The 17,379-nt window shown below is 35.3% G+C and overlaps 1 protein-coding gene across 1 annotated transcript in view; it reads right to left on the bottom strand.

Moving 5' to 3' along the window:
- The window catches only part of eff (ubiquitin-conjugating enzyme E2 eff), a 35,097-nt gene extending 17,984 nt beyond the window's left edge, over positions 1-17,113 (bottom strand). The window contains exon 1 of the mRNA XM_089089662.1: positions 16,821-17,113. Within this exon, the coding sequence (XP_088945788.1) occupies positions 16,821-16,844 (24 nt within the window). The 5' untranslated portion in view covers positions 16,845-17,113. The remainder of the gene's footprint in view (positions 1-16,820) is intronic.
- Positions 17,114-17,379: the final 266 nt, after the last annotated feature.

Here is a 17,379-nt window from a genome sequence, read left to right as displayed (position 1 = left end):
TTTTTTAAAACAGTTTGACACATTATTGACCCAAGAAAATCATTCTGTCAATTCTGTTAACAGAATGTTCTTTCAATGGCATAACTGGATAAATATTATTGAAAAATGATTCTTAAATGTTGATAACAATGGAAAGAAACGTAATAATCTGATTTACAGAAACATTTGGCATTTAGGCTATAAAGCAAGAATTTCATTGTTTTTTTTAGTTTTGTATATATTCTGGGCTATATCTGGGACCAGGAGGGGGGAGGAGTGAGGTGCATAGCCATAGATGGAACTTTATATTGTAAAATAACATAAAATAACAAATCAAACTGAACAACTCCTTTTGTTTATAATGTTCCTTTAGAGAAGCTGCTCTCCTCCAGTGATTCTCTTTATAAAGTGTTGTCAGATTGAGAACAAAATGGCACACTTGAGCCTTTGAAAAAAAGCCAATATTACAATCCAACACAACTTTTATCTTGCGTGCTTACTCCTATGTAGTGGTTGAATGAAACAGACCATTATTTGAATGAAAAGGAGTTGACCAGGACTGAATGTTCCAATGCAGTGTAGGCTAACCTGGGATGCCAAACCTTAGTCATGCCACACCACCAGCAAGATGTTCCACAGGAAGCTCACCACCACCTTATCCCACTGGACATGCAATTTTTGGTGATTTTAAGGTAATTACTTAATTGTATTATAGTATGGCATTTAACATTGAAAAAACAGCTCATTTTGAAGCTTTGAATTTGCAGTGAGATTTCCTGACCAAAAATTCCAAGCAAGCCAAAAACAAAACCTAGTTCTTTCAAATTCCTGGATCTGGCAATTCTAGAATTTGCCAAATTTCTGAAAGGAATTTGCCACATATATTATTACTTGATTTAGACAGAGGATTGAATGATGTATAAAATGGTATGTTTGTTCCTTAGCTATCTCATACCAGTACTAAAGTACAAATTAGCCCCATTTTATTTATAAAATTACTAAATGCATTCTAAGACCACACTGGCTATACATGACGCATGAAAACAAGAAAGGAAAGGAGATAATAAATGAAAATAAAATCAAAAAGGTGAGATGACGAGGAATTTTGTCAGCCAGTGGCAAAATATAAAGATGAAGAACAAGCAAATATTTCGACAAGGACCTCCGCCAAGTCTTCAGTGCTAAAAAAAAAAACAAAACCCAAAAAAAAAAAAAAAAAAACAACTTCTGAAGTGAATCAAACGAGAGCTGAATAGACACTGAATAAAAAAAAACAGAAGTAAATGAAAGAAACAATCACTAATTGGATTGAAATCACCAATGGAAAGAGGGATACCCGTATATACCTGTACTTACGAACAGAAGCAGAAGCCCAAATCTATTCACAGAGTGCCTTCACAACCTTAATCTCTACCAGATTGTTGAACAAGCTACTAGAGGCCAACTTTTCCAGAGACCAACTCTACTGAACCTAGTGTTCTTAAGGGATAAAGACCAGGTTCAGAACATAAATTACTTACCCCCTCTAGGAAAGAGTGATCATTTAATCCTAGAAGTGAATCTGTCATTTTGTAAGATTAAAAATGATTACATAAAGAAAACTTATTTAGATTACAGGGCGATCAGAAAAGAGCTGGAAGGCGTAGTTTGGTCACTTTTACTTCAAGGGTACGTTGACCAACAATGGACTAACCTAAAGTACAAGCTACTTACACTTGAAAAAAAAGCATACGTCAGTAAAACTAAAGCCAAACCTAAAAAAACACTGCCTTTCATGACACTCAAGATATGCAAGGAAAGAAACAGGAGCGGACGGTACTGGAAAAAGTACAACAAAGGAGGGAAAGAAGAACACTACCAAAACTTTGCAAAAGCTCAAAACAAACTAAGAAGCCTAACTAAACAACTTTATGCAAGTTATGAGTCCAAGCTAGCTGATGATAGTAAGAATAACCCAAAGAAGTTCTGGAAGTACGTATCTAGTAAGGACCATAGCAGATGGTCAGTAAAAGCACTCAGTACAGATGATAGCAAGGAAGTGACCAACTTAAAGGACATTGCCAAACTTCTCAACAGGCAGTTTCCATCAGCTTTCACCAATGAACCAGATGGCCCTCTTCCTCATAGCCCATCATACTACATCCTTAACCCAATGCCACCTATTCTACTCTCCCCCCTGTTGTCCAAAAGCAACTTGAAGGGCTAGACGTCAACAAGTCCACCAGTCCTGATAACTTGCACCCAAGACTATTGAAGGAGCTTGCTAAAGAAATTGCACAACCACTATGCAATATATTCCAACTGTGGTTTGACTTGAAAAAGGTACCCATAGACTGGAAGCTGACCCATGTCACCCCAATACTCAAAAAAGGTGACTGCACCAAAGCCAAAAACTACAGACCCATCAGTCTGACCTCAGCAGTGGTAAAAACCTTTGAGTGGATTGTGAATGATGAGATTCTGACACATCTCCATACCAATAATATACTTTCCTCCAACCAGCATGGTTTTCAGCCAGGAAAATCGGTTGAGACCAATCTCCTTGATACGTACAGCATCATAACAGATTAACTGGAGAAATGAATCCCTGTGGACCTCATTTTACTAGACCTAGCCAAGGCTTTTGACAAGGTACCATACAACTGTCTCAGATTGAAATTTTTGGCAGCAGGTACCCCCGCGGACGTGATCGATTGGGTCATAGACTTTCTGACTGGTTGGACTCAGCAGGTTCAACTCTTCACAGCTAATAGCGACAAGGTTTTCTCCAAACCATGTGATGTTGTAAGTGGAGTCCCCTAAGGCACTTTTTTGGGCCCTACCCTATTCCTCATATACATCAACAATATGATGTACAGAACAGAAAACAACATCACTCTCTATGCTCATGACACCAAGCTCTTCAGGCCTGCAAATCAACAAAGTCTGCAGTGTGACCTTCATAAAATCCAAACATGGGCACAAGATTGGCTACTTGAATTCCATACATCAAAGTGCAGTGTCGTTCACTTTGGAAGCAACAACCCCTGTCACCAGTGCAACATGTCAAATCCCAATTCACTGGCTGACTTAGTACTAAAGACAGATAGATGAACAATTCAAGTTCCATGGCCACTGGCAACAAGCAATTTCAAAAGCAAATTCCAGCCTCAGTCTCCTCAAATGCACCATAACCAGCTGCTCCTGTACAGTCTTTCTAAGGCTCTATAAGGCTATAGTTAGGGTTTTGGATTTTGGTACATGTCTCACCTCCCCTTCCTATAAGAATGTAACCAGTCTAATCGAGGGAGTTCAAAGGCATGCCACAAAGTGCATAGCTGGCCTACGAGATCTCCCATACAACAAGAGACTGGAACGCTTGCAGCTGCCAACACTCGTCTCCAGACGCCGCCGTGGTGATATGATGCTGACCTACAAGTATAACGCACAACCAAATAACGCCCTTTTTACCAAACATTCAAGTCAGCACCATACAAGAGGACACTCAAAAGCTGTCAAAACATTCTGTCAATACACAAATGCGGCAACACTTCTTCTCCGAGCGTGTTGTCAATGATTGGAATAGCCTTCAAGCTGAAACAGCAACTGCACCCATGGCTGCATCCTTCAAGTCCAGACTTGACAAGAAATGGAATGACAAGCCATGGAAATATGAGTGGGACTGTTGGTCCCACTCAACTACTGACTGATGCCAACTTCATCATAATGAGTGTCTTGCTAGGAAGCTGATGCTGCTTTGGGTTTAAATTGCATCTCTCCAGCAGGCCTCTCTTATGGCATGTCACTGGACCCTAACACAGTGACGAAATTTTGCCATCATTGCCCCGGAGCACAACAGATACAGTATGGACCTTAATTTTGCTCTGAAGTGCAAACTAAGGTAATTAAGGTAATAAGTATCCATTGCCTGGCAAGACCTTGCCATTCTGCAATTTCAACATTCATTAGGTATGTGGACCAGTTGTCCTAGATTAGATTGGGCAAAAACACTGATTGAGTCTTTTGAAATTAAGCTGTTATAAATTGGACTTAAAGAAATATCTCCGGTGTCTCTATTTATACCCAAGTTTCTGTTTATAAATTTTTTGATCTCAATTACCTCTTTAAAATATTGCGGTAGGCCATTTACAGTAGATATTAAAGTTGCCTCCTCAAAAAGTACCAAATGTATTGGATTTTCAAAGATATGCAGGGCCAAGGCGGAATCAAAGTTGGCATTTTTATTTCGAATCTCAGGGACTTATCTATTGAAATTTTGTGTACATGCAAACGTTTACCAAGTTGTTGATGGGTCTTACCTATGTATAAATTTTCCACATGAACATGGGACTCTGTAGACATCAATATGCAGTATAGGGTCCGTTTTATCTTTTCCTGAGTTGAAAAAATGTTCAACTTTTTGTTCAGTTTTGAAATGTACAGTAAAACAGAGAAAGTTTTGTTCTCAATTGCCGGAATAACTGAATCAAGGGGGGCAGGCTCCTTGCTTTCTTGTTTTACCTTTTTTAATTGTCTATCTATGATATTTTGTATAAGGTTTATTAAGTAGCCATTGCAGAATAGAATATCTTTGACATAACTTAATTCAGAATTTACATGATTACCTGAACAGATTTTTAGAACTCTGTTGACTAAAGAGATTATTACCCCTCTTTTCACAGAAGGAGGGTGATTTGGTGAGAAATATAGATATTGATCATTATGGGTTGGCTTTCTATAGGGTAAAAGTACCGATGATTTCACAGCACAATTTCGGAACCTCTATCAAAATTTACCTTCAATATGGAATAACTATGCTTAGCTGTGACTTGGAGCACCATCTCTCGAAACTGTTTTTGTGTTCCAATGATAGAAAACGTTGAAACAATATCTGGTACACCCAGATAAGAAAAGAACATTTAATTCAGTCAGTTTCCTGTCTTCAACATGAAAGGAGCTCTCGACAATTTTCCAGTTAGGTAGTGTTCAAACCGCAGTTATTGTGTTATTTATTGCAAAAAAAAAGTTTGAACCGGCAAAAACGCATCCAGACAAATCTGATTTTATCTGAATTCTAAGTTTAATTGCTTTTTCTTGATAGAATCAAATTAAAATATTAAGACATTTCGTATTGTAGAAGCTAGATAACAAATGTCGAAAATTCTTATTTAATGTATTTAAATACCAGGCATGGGCGTAGGGAGGGGGGGCAGCGGGCCCCCCCCTAGACCTTCAAATTTACATCAGATATGGCTGAAACAGCAGATGGTTTGGAAAAAGCAGTTGATAAAACTACATCACACTATCAACTGCCCCCCCCCCTAAACAATATGTTGCCTACACCCATGATACCAGACGCACTAAAAATGTTCCTTTAGTCAAATTCAAACATAAATAATGGCACCTATAAATTGATTTATTTCTTTTGGGAATATCTTGTAGTAACCTTGTCGAAATTTTCAACAGACAACATCAGGCCCAGTCAAAATATAGGTGAAACTTTACTGAACATGTAAAACAAATGAGAAATAATTGGTGCTGAAATTCCTGGGTCCACTGATGAAAATATACCTGTCAAATTTATGGGTACCTGCTACTGTCAAGAAGCACAAATTCCCTTTCCTTAGCACTTATCAATGAAACTAAAAAAAAAAAAATCTCAAATTGGGGTCGGAAGTTGAACTGCAGCTTGACAAATACTATGCCATTTTCTTTAGTGACAAAAAAGCAAGGTGCCATATTTTGTTGTTAGGTTTCTGGGCTTTCCGGACATAGGAGAGTCCAAACTAAAATTTTTCAAGTGGATTAAAATCACAGATCACACTTTGAAATGGCTAAATGTTGATGATATTTACACTCTCAACAATGAAATAACCTTTGCTGGGCCATTAAAACTGACAGGAAGTGGGCCATTTCAGATAGCGTTCGGAGATGCTATTCTTGTGGCATATATGGAACACTTAGAAAGAAGAAGATATATGTTATCTAGGTCACAATATCACATTCCTTATGACTAACCAATTTTGTAAATACTAAATACTACATACTTGAAACATTTTTTTTTAGTTTTATTACTTCTACTTGTTGAATAGTATTTATAGCCTACATTAGATGAAGTTGAAGAAAAACAAAGAAAGAAGAATATACATGTTGAATAGACCAGGTTTGCACACATGCATTCCCCAAGTATTTTGACACATGTCAAATTGGGTTCTGACTTACATTGAAAACAGGTAGCTTTTTTGTTGTGTCAAATTTGTAGGTGAAAATGCTCTAATTTCGGAAAATCAGAGTTTTGTACCCTTTTCAGATAAAACTTTGAACTTCTCATTAAACAATTAGATTCCTAGGTGTTTTTCCTACATACTGAAACCCTTTTCAAACGAGAAATCTTTAAATTATGACTTCTGGAGTACAAAAACTGTTTTGTCTACAAAAAATGTCAAATCATTGGTACATTTACCCTATATAGAAAATTCAAGGCTAGGAATATTTTTTATAATTAAAACATCCAAAAAAGGCAGCTTTCCTCAATCTTCTGGTTCCACTGTGAATTGGAGATTTGAATCAAAAGAATTCAAACATGCCCAAAAATCTCTTAGAGAGGCTTGTTCATGTTCCCAAACAGAAAGAATATCATCAACAAAACCAGAGAGAGTTTTTTAAGCGGACACTATTCAAAGCAGATTGTTCTATGAAATCCATGTAAAAATTTGCCAAATAAGGAGACAAAGCAGTGCCCATGGACAGGCCCATGATTTGAAGGAAATTTTTTTCTAGGAACTTAAAATACAAAGAGAACTTCTTGCAAAGACAAACAAGCACCATTATTGTGTTAATTTTTCAAAACTGAACAAAAAGTTGAGCATTTTTTCAACTCAGAAAAAGATAAAACAGACCCTATAGTGGGTAGTGGTGTCTACAGAGTACAGTCTTCATGTAGAAAATTTTACATAGGTAGGACCCAACAACAACTTGGTGAAAGTTTGCATGAACACAAAATTTCAATAGATAAGTCCCTGGGATTTGAAAATAAAATTACAACTTTGATTCAGCCTTGGCCCTACATATCTTTGAAAATCCTACACATTTGGTACTTTTTGAGAAGGCAACTTTAATAGCTACTATAAATGGCCTATCGCAATCTTTTAAAGAGGTAATTGAGATAAAAGTATATATATAAACAGAAATTTGGCTATAAATAGAGACACCAGAGATATTTCTTTAAGCCCAATTTATAACAACTTAATTTCAAAACACTCAATCAATATTTTCGCCCAGTCTAATTTAAGACAACCAGTCCAAATACCTAATGAATATCAAAATTGCAGAATGGCAAAGTCTTGCCATGCAACAGATACTTATTCCACCCAATTGATGATTATTCGGTGTCTATTCTGCTCTTGTTTGAATCACTTTGGAAGGTTGGGATTTGTTTGATTGTTTTGTTTTTTGTTTGTTTTTTTTAGCACTGAAGACAACTTTGTGGAGGATTGTCAAAATATTTGCTTGTTCTTCATCTTTATAATTTGCCAATGGCTGACAAAATCCTTGTTTTCTTACCTTTTTTATTTTATTTTTCATTTATTATTTAATTCCTTTCTTGTTTCCATACATAAAATTAGTAAATATTTTATCCTAAATGTTTTAAAAGATTTATGACAATTCTAGTCAGAACCTGGACTGCAAAAAAATAGTATGGACAAAGGAGAATATAATATGCTACAAACAACTCTTGATTCCTTACTCTTTAATACCAGCTATTGTACAGTATGTTTAGCTATAGCATTATATGGTAATTCAAGTTCATGAATGAATTTCTCACTGAAAGATGATAAAGTCTAGCCACATGTTTTTAAGATACTAATTTAATTGTTAGCTTCTCTGGAAGCAAACATGATAATAAAACAATTTGTACTTCATAATATCCTGCAAAAATTGTAGCTAACAGATATTCCAGGCACTTCCACTTTCATTTACTTTTTCTTATAAATAAACAAATTTTCCATAGCTTGACCATTTTCTTCAAACAAATTTAACTACAAACCAGCAATACAACAGCAACAAGCAGTGGGAAGAAAAGAGTTGGCATATGAAAAATTCATTGATTTACAAAATAAAGTAGAAACACCTGGAATATTTATTGACTACCACAACAGCAACCTTATAAGAAAATCGAAATATATTTTCTTGTGATTATTATCGCTTCTAATCAGCAGTTGTACCAAACCTATCCTGCTCAAGTCATCCTCAGGGCTATGCTGTGGTGTTTATCCTCCCCATAGTATAGTGCAGACGGTTTGATATCATCTATTTTCCCTTCTTGTTTTAGTTTTATATTTGTGTTTAAAGCTTTTTCCAATAGGCAATGTTTAGAAGTCCTCCAAAAAAAACCTCCCCCCAGATCCCAAATCAAATTCCATAGTGAAAGATACCCATCCTGGCTGGTCAAGCACATTATCTGAAAGTTCTAATGATAGCTCCAATTCAGAGAATAGGACAGTGATAACTGTAGGTCCTAATACGACCATAAATGATGATAATGGGTTTCAAGAGGTCCTCTCTAGAAGCTCTAAAAAAAGAAAAAAAATCTCCCCAATTAAAAGCATTTCCCCTCTCCCTGCCCAAGATCCTCCCTCCAAAAACTTAGGAATTTATCTTAAAACTACTTCCACTACCCCCTTTGAAATAAAAATGATCACTGCAATAAGAGTTGCAATTTTTAAATTGCTAAAATCCATGTTCTCTCTTAACATAAACCGTGATGGATCTCTGCTAATAGCTGTAGAAGATCAGAAATCAGAGGATACAATAATTAACCTTAAATCCCTTCTGAATATCCCCATTATTGCATCTAATTGGAACCCAAAAAAATCACCAACAAAAATTGTAGTTTATAATGTTCCCCCAGAGATATCTACTCAGGAGTTAAAGGAAGGCCTCTCAGATAGGGCTGGAAACACAATCCCAGTTGAGGATGTTACCCAACTTGGAAAACCTAATTCTACTGGCCTAAAAACTAGTAGATCCTTCTTATTCACACTAAAGGATAAAATTGATATCCCAGAAAAATTATTCCTATTTGGGAAAATCAAACCATACAAGGAATTCAAACCTAAGCCTATTCAGTGTCAGAAGTGTTTCAAACTGGGAAACACGACAAACAAATGCAATGAAATTCTCCAAGAGTGTAGTACTTGTAAATCTTTCCATCCTAAAGAGCTGACAACTTGCAAGAACACCCAGCCTACATGCATCAGTTGCAAAGGCCCACATGAATCTACAAATAAATCATTATGCCCTGCATACAAGAAAAGAGCTCTAACACTCAAAATATCAACAGAAAAGGCCATCCCATACCCATTCGCAGCGATGGAAGCAAATGCTACAAAGCAATACAAAATAAAGCCTGTAATAAAACCAACAAAAACCCCCAAGTGAAATGCCACAAATACAACAAGCACCCCTTACAAAACAATATCTTCTAAGCCCCCTAGCTCAAATCCCTATCAGAAGGAATCACCAAGCCAGCAAGCCTCGTTTTCCGGTGAGATGAGGCCAGCCTGGCCCTCCCTCCCAAGAAGAAACAAACCAGAAACACTACCAGGAATCAATCCCTTAACCAACAAACAGGGTGCACTACCAAAAATGCAATCCCCAAATATATGCTTATTCATTCTAAACTGTAATGCAGTTCAAGCCATGAACATACATCAACTACAGAAAACAAAAATTATTGCAGAATTGGCAAAAATCTACATCCCAGATGATATGCTCATTCAAGCAAAAAAAGATCTTGCTTTACTTTTAACAAAGCTGAACATTGATACAAAGTCATATGAAGAATAAATCAACAACACAACATTTATCAATACTCCAATGGAATGTAAGATCACTCACAGAAAATAAGCTAAATGAACTAATATCATTTATAAATAATAATTCCATTAATATTGCTTTCCTCCAGGAAACTCATTTAACCCAAAATCAACAAATTAAGTCTCTGGGATATACTATCCCGAGAAAGGATAGATCTTCAGGGAGAAAAGGAGGAGGTGTAGCTTTATTAGTTAATAATAATATAAAATTTTGTGGCATCAATTTTCCAGATTTTGAAAATGATGTTGATGTAATTGGTATAAGTGTTTGGCTGAATAATTTAAAAACCTACATAATAAGCTTTTATAACCCTAATGGCCAAACTACAGATGCCAAGGATTTCTTTAATTATATAAATAATTCTAATATGTTAAAAAATATCATTATTTGTGGTGATTTGAATGCCCACAGCCTTTTGTGGGGGAATAAACCAGCAAATAAAGCTGGTAAATTCATTGAGCATATGACTTCAAATAATAATGAATTAGCTGTTGCTACCCCTCCAAACCTGAATACATATTTTAACCCCAAAAGTGGCAAATTGTCCACAATTGACCTACAAATTGTGTCTTTAAATTTGTTTAACAAAAATTACATAAATAAAATTGATAGTCTATGTACAGACCACTTTGCTATAGTTTGCTCCCTTAATGAACCTACTGAAACTTCATCTCATACCTCCAAATATATCAACACTAAAGCAAATTGGTCTATTTTCCAAAATAAGCTAAATGATGAAATTACAAGTTTCACCCAAAGTTCATGCATTTCTAACACAACATTTGACACATGCTGAAGCATTGACATCTTTACTAATAAATACAGCTAATCATGCTATCCCCAGGACAAAATCTAAGAAAACATTCCCTAAACAAATTCCTAAAGCATGGTGGACAGATGAGTGCCTAAATAAATGGAGGATAAAAAAGGCAGCTAGGACAGAAGTCATAAAAAAACCAACACCTACTACATATTTTAAAAAATTACAAGCAGAATCTAATCTAAAAAGGACTATAATAGATGCTAAATATAAATACTGGAATAATTTTGCAAATAATCTCTCCAGGGAAACGCATGAGCCAATTATACATAAAGTCATAAGCCACATATGTGGGAAAAAGACTTCTACAAACCCACTCCTGTATTATATTTTACATAATAATACCCATTATGAAAACGATATTGAAAAGTCTAATCTATTTGCAACTCTTTTTGTTAATAATCAAACATAAAATAATCAAAAAAAACTGTCCACAATTCCTATGAACACGAGTTACTAGCCGCACCCAGGATCTGAGTATATAACTAATCCATTTTCAATCCAGAAATTGAATAATGCAATACATCATATTAGGTCCAAAACTAGCAGCAGCTATGACAATATACACCTCACATGGATAAAGAAATCTCACACCTTCATACAAACAAGAACTGCTAAATTGTTATAATCACGCTTGGGCATCTTCTAGGTTCCCCTATATATGGAAATGTTCGTCCCTCCTACCAATCCTAAAGAAAAATAAACCAAAAGATAACCCTGAGTCTTATAGGCCCATAATGATTAGACCTGTGATGGGGAAAATAATGGAGAAAATTATTTATCACAGACTCCTCTGGTTTGTTGAGAAAAATAATATGATGCCACACACTCAAACTGGATTCAGGAAATACCACTCCTCAACAGATGCTTTCATGTTGCTAACAAATGCAATAAATGAATCTTTCTCAAAAAATAACATCCTAGTGGCAGCTTTCCTAGATTTTGAAGGAGCTTATGACAATGTGAACCACCAGATCCTTTTAAATAAACTTGCAAACCTTGGAGTACCTCCTAAGCTAGTATCCTTTATTAAATCCTTCATAGAAGTGCGAAGTTTCATTGTTTGTGTTGGTTCAGCCTCTTCACCACAAAAGACAATATCAAAATGCCTACCTCAGGGAGCAGTCCTCAGTTGCCTCCTATTTGCCCTAAATCTCTGGGACATGAACCTACCCCACACGAATCTACAATATGCTGATGATCTGGTGCTATGGTCATCTGGCAACACCTTTCAGATAGCACAGTCAAATCTGCAAAAGTCACTTTTCCAGTTTGAAAAATTCTCTCAACATTCAGATTTACCCATTGCACCCACCAAGTCAAAAATAATCCAATTTCACCAGAAGCGAAACCATGCTAATTCAAAACTAACTCTAAATAAAACAACTATTCGAGAAGATAATCATATTAATTACCTAGGTCTCATGCTTGACTAAAAACTCAATATCCACCTCCACATTTCAAACAAAATAAAAAAATGCTATAGAAAAGAAAATATACTAAAAAGACTTCTTTCCACACCCTGGGATTGTAAGCAGAAAAACTTACTCCAGTTTTATAAATCACATATAAGACCCCATATTGACTATGGGCTCATTGTCTAGGTTGCATGTGCAAAGACCCAGATGCAAAAAATTTAAACAACACAAAATTATATAATAAGTATAATAATTTTTCTTAGTAAACCCACACGCACCAAGTTTCTGCTTATGGAGAGTGGATTAACAACAAAAAGGGAGAGACATAGCTTTCTCTTGACAAAACATCTTACAAAAATTGAATCAAATAGCTCACACACATTACATAATTGGTGAAGAAATCCAGCCATGTATAGAGGTATTGCAAATGAGTATGCCAATATTCAAAAGAAGTTCCCTGTACCAGCAAAGTCTATTGCACCCACTTTCCCCCACTCCCCTCCATGGAATTGGTCATCTCCCATAATAAATACTGAATTTTCAAAATGGAATAAAGATTTAACCCCCATTGCTTTTGTTCAGAAAAAATTTGCAGAACTCAATACAATTACCTATAAAAATCACTTCCAAATATTTGTTGATGGGTCAAAAATGAATGAGAAGGTTGCAAGTGGTGTTTTCCTTCCTCACCTGAAAATTGCAATGGGTGAGAGATTATTTAATAATTTATCTATAATGTCTGCTGAGTTAAATGCCAAAATCATGGCATTAGAACACCTTAACCAAAACCAATCTTTGATTGAAAATTCGAATAATATTATCATCTATTCCGACTCTTTATCAAGCCTTGAGTTGCTGGCCTCTGCTCCTCAATATAAGTTGGACATTGACACTTATCATTGTCTCAGTATTATTGATAATCTTGCTTCAAGTGGCATAAAAATTTATTTTCAGTACATTCCTAGCCACTCTGGCATAAGTGGTAATCATCAGGTTGATGAAATAGCAAAAAATGCTATAAATATTGACCAGTCAAGTGGGAGACCAATCCCAATTAGAGATATTTACCGATGGAGGCTATCAGATATTAATTTTAATAAGATTAATCCTATCCTTTCCCCCTTTCCCAATAAGTATCTTTCTAAAATTTATCATAGAATTCGTTCTGGAACAAATGGACTAAATTTCCTTGCATTCTCATATACGTTTTCTAATTCAAGTGGTTCAATTCCCCTGTCCCCTCTTTGCAGGCATTGTAATATGAATAATGAAGCAATTGACCATTGCCTATTTGAATGTAATATGCTGACGTCTGCACAACATACCTTGCTTTGTAAACTGTTAAAATACTTCAAACACCACGAAATCCCACTATCAGCCAAGAGCCTAGCCAACTATACCTGCACACAGAGCATAGAAATTGACATCTATCATCTTATATTTGAACTCCTAGAGTCGAAAGATCTGGTGAAAGATATCTGAATATATCTAATAAATATGAGGCAATCAAGCCAGTAGCTCTGTAGCCCACAGAGTGAAGCAAAAGGAAAAGGGCTAAATAGTTATACTGAAAAGCCCGCCTGCTGTTAAATAGAAGAAGAAGAAGAAGACTACATTTAAAAAAATCTGAAGTAAGAATTGTTTTATTATGTTTCCTTCCAGTAAGGTCATTGACAAAATTAGTACTATCTCTGAAAATGTGAAAACTCTACTCCACATGATTTGGTATTTTGACCAGAGAGTTTTGGTGGTAAGCTGACTGCAATTTCAACTCTTTGATCATATAGAGATTAAAACTTTGTTTTAAAATCCTGAAACCCTAATCTCTGTTGATAAAGTTGTTATAGAATCTAGGGAGTTATAGAATCTAGCACTTGAAGAAGCACACCCCTGGGGATGATATAATGATGTAATGGGTGGGGCACCAATGGGGTCTGCTGCCCAACTAGGAATGGCTGTGGGGCTGAATGTCACATAGACAATTACTGCATGATTGTGGCTTATAGATGGTGTTTAGAATGAGGCACTTAGTGGTGAGACAATGTTTCATCCTTCCCTCCCTCTTTCATGTGCTAATTTTTACTTTTCTAATATCCAAGATGGATGAAAGTATTGTTTTTATCCAAATCTTTATCCTCTTCACTTATTTGGGATTAATGCATTAAGTATTTTGGCTCAAACCTTCTAATGTGTTCAGAGTGGTTCAAAGACAATTCATGTTCTTTGTATCTTCAACTCAAAGGTGGGGGATAATAAGAAACAACTTAACCTAAAAGGAACAAATCAGGCTTGATGGTCATTAAGTCTGAAACAGTGCATGGACTAGTAATAGAGGCTCTAAGAATACTTAAAAAGGGGCAGTCCATCAAAAACAAAGTCAGAAGCAGGAAATCTCTTGCATCCTGTTCTTGGCTTTCATTTCATCTTGTAACTGGTAGCAACTTACTAAGGAAGATACAGATGTAATAACAACTGAGATAAAGTCTGAATGGAAAGCTCTAAAAAACTCAAACAGCAGTTTTTGTTTCTGTTTGACAAAAGCCAGAGTGAATTTAGACATGAACACTCAAGCAAAGAAATTGCTCATTGACTGTCCAGAGAACTTAACCCAAGCTGAATCCTACACTGAGGTATTGGTTTTTCTATTTCTACTCTCCAGAAGGAAACATGCAAAAAAAAGTTGTTACCTCTTAGTAGGCTAAGTGTGAAAATTATACTCAAGTATTATTCAGGTATAACAACATATTTACAGGTAAAGTTCTACAAAATCATAGTATTGAGTTAGGACAAAAGTGAATACACCATTCAATGCCTTTTTTTATGCTGATTACGAATATAATAATCATTTCTATTGGAAATGAATTTCAGCCCCCCCCCTATATATGCCAATTCAGGGTTAGGTTAGGTATAGCCTATATAGGGGGGGGGCTGAAATTCATTTCCAATAGAAATACTTATTATATTCATAACCAGCATAAAAAAAGGCATCGAATGGTGTATTCACTTTATTCCTAACTCAATAATATGATTTTGTAGAACCATGGGCGCCCATAAACTGAATTCCAGGGGGGGCAAACCTCGTCTAATTGGCACTTTTAATGCTATATAATAGAAATCTCAGAACTAAAATATAAAAATAAGCCAGCATCACTCAGCCAGGGGGGGGGGAGCCCCCCCCCCATATGGGAGCCCATGCGTAGAACTTTACCTATTTACATCATTTAGCCCTAATAATGTATTTCTTTATTACCTCAAGCTAGTTACACATAGAAGGCTCATGGTATATGGAAGGGGGGCAGCTGTCCTCCCCCCTCCCTAGAACTTCAAATTTACACTAGATATGGCTGAAAAGAAGATGGTTGAAAAAGCAGTTGAAAAGGTATATGGCTAAAAAAGCAGTTGATAAAAAGCTGGAATGACGGAATAAAATTCAAACAGGAGGCAATTAACCATGATGTCTTGGAAAGATTTAGCTCTAGTCTAAGAAGATATCAAAATTTTGAAAAAACAACATTTTACCTTAATTTTCAGTTATCAGTCTCTTTTTTTCTGGCTTTAGTTCTGAAAATGCAAATCTGGTAATAGGCTAGGTAAAGTTCTACCAAATCATATTATTGAGTTAGGACTGAAGTGAATACAACATTTGATGCATTTTTTTATGCTGATTATGAATATAATAATAATTTCTATTGGAAATGAATTATATCCCCCCCCCCCTATAGCCTATATGCCAATTCAGGGTTAGGTTAGGTATATATAGGGGGGCTGAAATTCATTTCCAATAGAAATGATTATTATATTCATAATCAGCATAAAAAAGGCATCAAATGGTGTATTCACTTTATTACTAACTCAATAATATGATTTGGTAGAACTTTACCAAAGCCTAGCTCCTTAATTAAACTGGTTAGGGTAAGACACCCAGTAGTCGGACACTTTAATCACTTTGAAAACTTTTTGACATTTAAACTACTCTAATTACTGTATCATACCACCTAGAAACTTAATTTTTGTATCAAAAAATTTCTGAAGAATTTCTGAACAAGTAGGTAACTAATTCAAATAGTTTCACTTGTACAGCACCTCCTATTTTTGAATTTACTAACAAGTGACAATTCTGCCTAAACTCGGACATACAAATGGCTCATTGTAAATAGTGATTAAAATAGTATAAAAGATTATGTCCAAGAATAGGCAGGTGGCCGACTACTGGGTGTCTTACCCTATCTACTTAGTCTGGAATTTATCTCCATGTTTAATAAGATGTTTAATTTACAAGAGTATCATTTGAACTGATTTAAAAGTGGATACTAATGGGGAAAAAATGATAATGATATGAACAGAAACAACATAGAGCCTAATATAAAGTAAGGATTTCATTGTTTAAGTTTTTACTTTTAATGTATAGCCTAGGTATTCTTTGGATTATATATGGGACCATCAGGGGAAGGTGCATTAAAATTGGTTAAGATTTAGAGACTTTACTGAGTACAACTCTTGTGTAGATTATGGAGATTTTTTAACATGTTTCCCTCTGGAAAGTGTAAACACAGAAATGATTTTTCCATTTTTCTTAGTTTTATGATCTTAAACCTAGAAAAACATAAGAAGATACACACATTATCAGAACTAATGTAAAAGGAAAAGCCTAAGCCTACCTATAAGCCTCTAGGGTAAACAAAAGATGCAACTTTAGTTTCAAGTCAGATTCAAGAATATAATCTTCCAGAAGTATGAATACTAACCTTGTTTATTCTCTTCAAAGCCATTTAGTTAGTAATTAATAGGCTAGTTGGATTTTAAGCGTTTCCAAATTTTGTCTCCCTCTTGAAAATATAAAAATAAAAACTGTTCTTTGTCGATTAAAGTTGACCTTCTGTTTCAGTTTATTATTATATATTTTCAAAAAGAGCTAATTGAAACTAAAAATGTATTTCCAATGATGAAAATATTATTTTTCTTAAAATACCGGAAGCAAGAATTTTGGTTTATTCTAGAGAATTCAACACTTATTTTTGTTTACTTTTGCAATCTTTGTATGAAGAGGGCGATATTTCTAAGATTGTTATGATTTTCAGATGGCACTAAGGATTAAGAGATTGAACAACTAGATGGGCCATTCTATCTGGTATTTTGTCGGAGAGGCAACTACACGGTCAAAACTCGAGTTTTTTGAAGTGCATGTTATTTCAAAAATGTTTTTGATCTACTAGATTTTTCAGAACAATTGCAAGAAAATAACGATCGGATTTGAAAGCATTGGAATCATAACAAAATTAATATCTTATACTGGAAGATTACCTC

Source organism: Artemia sp. Qi Xiang Cuo, chromosome 5, assembly GCF_049724085.1.
Source record: "Artemia sp. Qi Xiang Cuo chromosome 5, ASM4972408v1, whole genome shotgun sequence".
Classification (NCBI taxonomy): domain Eukaryota; kingdom Metazoa; phylum Arthropoda; class Branchiopoda; order Anostraca; family Artemiidae; genus Artemia; species Artemia sp. Qi Xiang Cuo.
The sequence above is the reverse complement of the archived record's forward strand: the minus strand, read 5'-3'. Positions and strand labels throughout refer to the sequence as shown.